Source organism: Sapajus apella, unplaced genomic scaffold (genome assembly GCF_009761245.1).
Source record: "Sapajus apella isolate SASKATOON/1434 unplaced genomic scaffold, GSC_monkey_1.0 scaffold28, whole genome shotgun sequence".
NCBI lineage: Eukaryota > Metazoa > Chordata > Mammalia > Primates > Cebidae > Sapajus > Sapajus apella.
The window spans coordinates 20,492,673-20,501,518 of NW_022436968.1; the positions used below are offsets into that span (position 1 = coordinate 20,492,673).

The window sequence follows — 8,846 nt, forward strand, 5'->3', positions numbered from 1 at the left end:
AAAAAAAAAAAAAAAAAAAAAAAAAAAAAAAAAAAAAATTTGTGTGTAATTTTTGATTGCCCCAAAACTTAACTGCTAATAACCTACTATTGACTCAGCCTTACCAATAACATAAACAGTTGATTAAGCTTTATTTTTTATTTATATTATCCTATACTCTGTTCTTACAATAAACTAAGCTAGAGAAAATAATGTTATTAAGAAAATCATAAGGAAGAGAAAATGTAGTTAATATTCACTAAGTGGAAGTGGAACATCATAAAGGTCTTTGTCATCTTCATGTTGAGTGGGTTGAGTGGACTGAGGAGAAGGAGTTCGAGGGTTTGGTCTTGCTGTCTCAGGTGGCAGAGGCAGAAGATAGAGAGGAAGGAGGGGCAGGCATACTCACTGTAAATTTTATTGAAAATAATCTATGTATAAGTGGACACATGCACTTTGAACATGCATTTTAAAGCAGTGTTGTTCAAATGTTAACTGTATTTACTTTTTTACTATTAACTAAACTACAGACTTTATTTGGATTTCACCAGTTTTCCCACTAATGTCCTTTTTCTTTTCCAGTGTAAAATACTATGTTGCATTTAGTCCTCATGTCTCCTGTCTCTTCCAATCTTCGATAGTTTCTGAATGTTTTATTTTTCATAACCTTTAAAGATTTATTTTTGAAGAGTACTGGTTAGGTATTTTGTATAGTATTTATCCATTTGAGTTTGATGCTTTTTAAAGAAATTATGTTAATAAACACATAATATATGACCAGGCACAGTGGCTCATACCTGTAATCCCGGCACTTTGGGAGGCTGAGGCGGGAGGATCACTTGAGGTCAGGAGTTCAAAACCAACCGGGCCAACATGGCAAAACCCCGTCTCTACTGAAACTACAAAAAATTAGCTGGCTGTCCTGGCACACACCTGTAGTCCCAGCTACTCTGGAGACTGAGGTAAGAGAATCACTTGAACCCAGGAGGCTGAGGTTGCAGTGAGTGGAGATGGCACCACTGTACTCCAGCCAGGTGACAGAGTGAAAATCTGTCTCAAAAAAAAAAAAGTAATATAAAATTTACCATCTTAATCATTCTTAATGTACAGTTCAATTGTGTTAACCTATATTCACTGTTGTATAACAGGTCTCTAGAACTTTTTCGTCTTGCATATGGGAAACTCTGTACCCATTGAACAACTTCCCATTTCTCTTTCCCCACAGCCCCTGGAAACCACCATTCTACTTTCTGTTTACATGATTTTGCCTACTCCAGATATCTCATATGAGTATAAGTAGAATATATGAGTATATGAATATAAGTGGAATCATAAGTTATTTGTATTTTTGCGATGGGCTTATTTTACTCAGCATAGTGTCCTTAAAGTTTATTCATGTTGTAGCATGTGACAGAATGTCCTTTTTAAGGGCTGAATAATATTCTATTGTATGTAGATAACATTTTCTTTATCCATTCATCTGTTGATGGACATTTGCTTCTACCTCTTGGCTATTATGAGTAATGCCACCATGAACATTGGTGTGCAAATATCTCTTTGAGATCCTCTTTTGGATATATAACCAGAAGTGTAATTGCTGGATCATATGGTAATTCTACTTTTATTTATTTTTTTTTTGGAGGAACCTCAAACTGTTTTCCATAGTGTCTGTACCACTTTGCATGTATACCAGCAGTCCACAGAGTTCTAATTCTTGCCAATACTTGCTGTTTTGTTTTTTTGATAGTGGCCATCCTAATAATTGTAAGGTTATATCTCATTGTGGTTTTGATTTGCATTTCTCCAGTGATTAGTGGTTGAGCATTTTTTCATATTTTTTTGGCCATTTGTGTCTCTTCTTTGCAGAAAATCTGTTCAGAATAGACATTTCTCTAGGTGTGATCATTGCTGCTATAGTGTTACTGTTTTTAGGCCTTCTTGTCTGATTGAGTTAGGAAATATGTAATTATACTCACCCATGTATACATGCATTGGTATTTATTTCTATCATCTTACGTATTTACCAGATAGATGCTTTTAACAGTTTAGTTATATCTAAATTGAAAACATTTTGAAAGGACTTTCTACTTCTTATCCCATGTTTTGGATGGATGTTATATATAAATGGTTGATTCAGAATGCTGTGGGAATTTCCACTGGTATCGCTACTTCTCATTACATGCTGCACCTTTGTGTAAAGTTTTACATAAAACATCTTTTTAGCCAGATTTACTTAATAGAGTAATATAATAATTTCCAAAATAAAGTATTTAGGTCCTAAGTCTAGGGGCCACACGTTTAGTCTAGTCACTGTTTTCTTTTTTTCTTTTAATGCTATCATTGCTGAAATAAGTTATATATACCCATTCTTGCATGAGAGAAATTCCTATAACTTTGAATCTTTCTCCTACTTTTAAGCTTTAATATTAACCTCAAGGGATCTAAGAGTGTGTGTGTGTGTGTGTGTGTGTGTGTGTGTGTGTGTGTTTAAAAAGTTGTCATTTTACAAAAAGCCTACAGGCTTTAACACTTAAGGCATAGGCCAAAACTTTCAAATTCTTTGCTTTTGCAAGCCTTTTCTTAATAGATTTGAATAGATCAAAATGTCTTTAGTTGCCACCGAAGCCTATATGATCCTTAGAAATTTTTCTTTTTCTTTCTTCCTTATTTCTTTTTACTTTTTTATACCTACAAAGCTGTGAGAAGCTACAGATGACTAGGATTTCGTGAAATTTAAAATTCATCTAAAATGAGACAGTCTGTGAAAATGGACATTTGTCTTCTAAGTTTAGTTAGAATGTGTGTAAGAATATTTTCTGCCTAAGAAACTTTCTTTTGCTATGTTTTACCATATAATATGTTTTAAGGGATACATTTTAAAAAATCACAAAACGTATTTTTGTCCAGGTAGACAATATAATATACTATACATAATAACAGCCATAAATTTGAAAAAAACTCCATAAACAACTTATGGCCTTTTTAGAATTGCAATTGACTGTGGTAATAGCAATGAGTGATTTTTAAATTACAGTATGCAAAAATGCATTAGCATTTTATTTTGCCTTCATAATATTAGGCCCAAGTGTCCTATAAATGTTTAAATTAATAGATTTAAATTTTGTCCTAAGTACTTTTATTACAACATTATTCTGTAATATTTCCATTATAGGTAGACAGTATTTTCATTGCATTTGATAAATAAGGATTCATGGACTGTTCTGGCAACTTAACTATTATTCTTTATTTTTAATTTTTTTCATGGAGAGAGGAAGAGGGTATGGAGAGTGGGCCAGTCTGTGTTACCAATTACTTGAGTAGGCTTTTGTAGTTTTCCCTTGAGGAAAAGACCCTGAGTGGGGAAACTGGTGGTATGCCTGAGGTTCTCCAAGTCTCCTCCAAATGTTTTGCTGGTTTCCTTCTCCTTCAGCATCAGCTTTCCATGGGTATAAAGTCTGGATCCTTGCCTCCTTCCTTTGCCCAGAACAGACACAGGTCCCCAGGGTAAAAGTGGCTATAGAGGTCAAATCACTTCTTCCAATTTTTTTTCGTTTTCAGAATCCCAGTCCCTTCAAACAGATGACTTCTGTATCCTGCATTTTAGATGGCTTTTCTAGTTCTGGGTGGGATTGCTGGTCTGCTGTTAGCTTTTGCATCTCATCCAGAAGCAGAAGTTTCCCGCTTCTTTCCAGCCCCCAGATGACCTGTTAAGAAATCTGGTTGTTAGATTTACAAGAGTCTGGATTTTATCCCTGTGGTATCATTTAATATGTTCTGTCCTCTATATTTCCTATAAACTAGCAGTAACATGTAAAGTGTTGATCAGATTAAGATGACAGATGATGTTTATGGTTCTTTCAGGAGGTACTGTTTTTTCTTCCTCCTTTTGCAGTACTATCATTGGTAATTATTACCTAGATCCATTAATTTGTTAGGGGTAGCAAAAATGGTGCCATTCTATGTTTTTATTCTTTTCTCATTTATTGGCTGGAATATGTCTATAAAATAATTTTCTTTTCATAACTATTGGTTATTCTGAAAGTACAGTTTTTATAGGAAGGACATGGTAACCACTTTAACAGTCTTCAAAAAATTGATCACCTAGTATTCTTAAAAGGTGGCCACTAAGAGTTTTAAATTTTGTTTGGATTTTACTCTATATTATATTTGGTGTTGTATTATCATATTTGTTTATTTTAAAAATTTTCTTTTTTCATATTTTTAAAACATGAATGATAAAGTATTATCACATTTTTTAAAAAACATGGCTGATATTAATGTGAATTGGCTTTCTCTGAGCACATATTACTTGATAGCAGTCAAATGATTAGAATAGTAGTGACGGCTGGGTGCGGTGGCTCACGCCTGTAATCTTAGCACTTTGGGAGGCCGAGGCGGGTGGATCATGAGGTCAAGAGATCGAGACCATCCTGGTCAACATGGTGAAACCCCTTCTCTACTAAAAATACAAAAAATCAGCTGGGCATGGTGGTGCGTGCCTGTAATCCCAGCTACTCAGGAGGCTGAGGCAGGAGAATTGCCTGAACTCAGGAGGTGGAGGTTGCGGTGAGCCGAGATCGCGCCATTGCACTCCAGCCTGGGTAACAAGCGAAAATCTTTGTCTCAAAAAAAAAAAAAAAAAGAAAAGTAGTGACTAGTTTATTTCATATTAATAGATATTATATTTTCTTGATTTAAGTCATACCTTGAATAAAATTTATATTTTGACTTTCATAATTCACAATTCTAGACTTGCTAGTAATCCTTTCATACTAATGATTAGAAGGCAGTTCTGTGTCCCTACTTCCCGCTTCCTATCAGATATCAGACATTTAGCATCTCTTTCCCAATTCAAAATTTTTGGAAAGTCATTGACTCAACTAGACATGTCTTCTACATTTCATGTTAGAGAAGGTTATGTTAGTTATAGATGAAGTGATACTGGTACGATCAGGTATATTATGGAAAAAATAGATTTTGTAGTATGACATGAAACTCTATTACAAAGATTCTTTGAGAACATGCTTTTCAAGTTTCAAATAGACTGTGATAGGGGCATAACCTAATTATAAGTCATGAGCTGCCACTTTACTGTTGTAAATTTCATTCACTTCTGTTAGTAAAAAATGTATTCTTCCTTTTACCCTGTCTTTCTAGATTGGTTTTATATTTCTCATGGATCTTATTCGAGCATTGAAATTGGAGTGAGATAAGTTTTTCTTGGTATTAACTTAAGAATTCATTGAAATTGCTTTTGTTCGTTATAGGAAATCTACTTTCTTCAATGTATTAACCAATAGTCAGGCTTCAGCAGAAAACTTCCCATTCTGCACTATTGATCCTAATGAGAGCAGAGTACCTGTGCCAGATGAAAGGTTTGACTTTCTTTGCCAGTACCACAAACCAGCAAGGTAAGAGATATTTAATGCTATTTTTTACTTGGTGGCTCTGTGTGGACTGAGCAGATATGTTTGTGATATGTTTAAAGTCATGTAGAAGAGTTTTTCTTTCAAAATGAATGTAACATTATTGTTTTGGGTGATTATAAAAGTAATGCAGAGTATGGAGAAGGGTGTAGAAGGGCCTACTCAGTTGTTAACATTAAAGTTATTTTTTTCTGGGGAGTATGAAGTAGAGGAGTAATTAGTCTGTATTTTGTGATCTTACTCATATAAAATTATATGTTTGTTTATATGCATAGAAAAATGTATGAAATGAAGATCATAGACTGATGATTATCTCTGGCTAGTGGAATTTTTAGGTGATTTTTACTTTATTCTTATATTCCTCTATGTTTGAATTTTTTACAATAAGCATGTATTATATCTTTAATTAGAAAACATAGGTAAAACTGTTTGATCAAGAAAAAAGATAGTTTAAATTCGTTGCAGGAAATTCAGACAGTAGGAAAATGTATAATGAGAGGAGTGAAAACCAGCTCTACTTCCTCTACTTTGATGTAACAGTTGTAAATACTTTGGGGATATATCCTTCCATAATTTCCCAACTATGTGCACACTTATTTACAGAAATAGGATACTTGTTTTACTTGAGATATTATTAATATCTTTCTGGATTAAACAATACAGACTTAAATAATAATTTCTAATATATTTACTGTTGTATTATATGAATGTAGCACAGTTTACCGTTTGCTTATTGAAAATTTAGTTTGTTTTTCACTTTTTACTATTTTTAATGTCCTGATAAATCCCAAGTTCCTGTCTCATGTCCTGAACTCGGCAGAACTCCAGATTTGTATCTCTAACTGCCTTTTTAATATTGACACTTGGATGTCTGAATAGGAGCCTTAGACTTGACATGTCCAAAATGACCTCTTGATTTCACCTTCTTGAACCAAATTCTTCTTCAAGACTGCCATAACTCAATAAATATCACTATCGTTTCCTTAGTTGCTTAAATCAGTGCCCACAATTTATCTTTGATTCTTCTCTCCCCTCACCCATATCCAGTCTATCAGCAATTTTTGCGAGTTCTAACTACAAATTATGTACTGAACTCATTCACTTTTCCCACTTTCACTTACTAGTTGTAGCATCCATTGATTTTTTTTTTTTTTTTTTTTGATGAATTCATTTTTACTATGTGGATTCTTACATGGTGATTTTGTAATTTTATTATTCCTCCTTCATTTGTTAATATTGTACTGAAGGAAGAGCTTTCTCATCTTCATGTATTTATTCAGATTAGTGTTATTTAATTGGTTTTAATCTGTCACAAACATTGATTTGATGCTCAAATTATATCCCTCAGATTGGCTCCTCAGCCTGACTTCAGTGTCTTGATTTCACTGTCTTTTCTAAAACCTTTTTATTTTTAAATGATTTTAAATTTATATAAAAGCTGCAAAAGTACATGAGTGCTTATATACCCTTGTATATCCAGATTCTTTGAACCTTTGAGAATAAGTTATAGACATGATGCCATGTTATACTTTAATTCTTTAGTTTGCATTTACTAAATACAAAGACATCCTCCCACATAACCATAGGAAACCATCAAAATCAGGATGGTTTACTATGGGATTAACACTGATCCCATATTACCATCTTGTTCATAGACTTTAGTTAGATTTTTTTCAGTTGTTCCAATAATATGCTTTCTTGCATCTAAAGTAGGATCATGTGTTTGTTCAGTTTTTTGTTTTTTTTTTTTTCCTTTCTTTTCTTTTTAAAATAGAGATGGGGTCTTGCTATGTTGCACCAGGGTGGTCTTGAACTCTTGGCCTCAAGCACTCCTCCAGTACCAGCCTCCCAAAATGGTGGGATTATAGGCGGGAACTACTGTACCTGGCCTTCTTTGTTTTTTGTTTTTTAAGGCAGAATCTTGCTGTGTTGCCCAGGCTGGAGTACAGTGCTGTGATCATAGCTCACTGTAGCCTCAAACCCCTGGACATAGTCAGATGATTCTCTTATCTCAGCCCCCTGAGTAGCTGGGACTGCAGGCACATGCCACTGTGCCTGGCTAATTTTTAAACGTTTTGTAGAGTTGGGGTCTTGCCATTTAGGCTGGTTTGAACTCCTGGCTCAAGTAATCCTCCTGTCTTGGCCCGCCAAAGCCACGCCCAGCCCCACTAGCCTGTTTCTATTGAAGAATATTTATAAATATTTTTGGTAGTCTGTGTTCATTATAGCATAGTGATTAAAAAGATTTTTAACATCATTTAAGTCTCGTGAGTTTTAAAGTATTGTTTTATTCTGAAAGCATTTTGTTCAAGTAGTCATGAAATCTTTGGTGTAATACATCAGAAATGTTGGAATTAATTCTCAAGTTTTAATTTTTTGAGATATTATATTAGTTTAAACCTTATCCTAGCCATAAATCACAAATCAGAATTGAGAAGCTCATTTTCATAGAAAATAAAATCTCAGAGCTGAAGATCTTCCTGTCTAGTTTCCTCATAAAAAGAAACTTGAAGCCTAAAAAGATGAAATAATTTGTTCATGGTCACACTTATAGTTATGTCAACCAGAAATAGAACTCAAGGCTTCTCACTTCAAATTTAGTGTCATTCTACCCATATGCATGCTACTTACTGTACTTCTGCATTAGTCCATTTTGCATTGCTATAAAGGATTACCCAAGACTGAGTAATTTATAAAGAGCATAGATTTATTTGGCTCATGGCTCTGCAGGCCATACATGCACAGCACCAGCATCAGTTTGGCTTCTGGCGAGGTCTCAGGAAGCTTTATCTCATGGCCAGGAGACGAAAAGAAGAGTAGATGTGTCACATGGAGAAAAGGGGAGCAAGAGATTGAGGAGAGAGGCACCGGACTCTTTTAAACAACCCGCTGTCCGGTGAACTAACAGAGCAATAACTCACTCATTACTGTGGGGAGGGCACCAAGACATTTATGAGGGATCCGCCCCTGTGACCCAAACACCTCCCACCAGGCCCCACCTCCACCATTGGGGATCACATTTCAACATAAGGTTTGGAGGTGACAGAACATCCAAACTATCTCAATCTCATATTTGTCATATGGGTGGTTTTAGTTGTTAGAAATATCATTTAGGATGAATTTGGTTGCACTTAACACAATGGCTTAAAGAGCTGAGTAACAGGTAGCGCAGTGTTTAGCTCAGCAATATCATCAAGAGCCTGGCTTCTTTCTCCCTTCAGCTCACTTTATTAGCTTGATCATAAGGTTATCTTCCCCTTGTGGTCACAGGATGGAACTATATACTTTCTCATCCATGTTCAGAGTGAAACGGGATTGCTTCTAGTTCTCCTGGAAGATTGATGAGGTTCTATTAAAGAGCCTCCTAGACCCCCTCCAGTAAACCTCTCCTTAAGTCTTTTCATTTCTCTTTGTTGTTTTTTTTTTGTTTTTTTTTTTTTG

The 8,846-nt window shown here is 34.8% G+C and overlaps 1 protein-coding gene across 2 annotated transcripts in view; it reads left to right on the plus strand.

Annotated features, from left to right (window-relative positions):
- OLA1 (Obg like ATPase 1) overlaps positions 1-8,846 on the plus strand; it is a 174,435-nt gene that overhangs the window by 14,575 nt on the left and 151,014 nt on the right. For both annotated transcript variants that reach the window (XM_032292921.1, XM_032292920.1), the window contains one exon: positions 5,247-5,390. In XM_032292921.1, the coding sequence (XP_032148812.1) occupies positions 5,247-5,390 (144 nt within the window). The remainder of the gene's footprint in view (positions 1-5,246; positions 5,391-8,846) is intronic.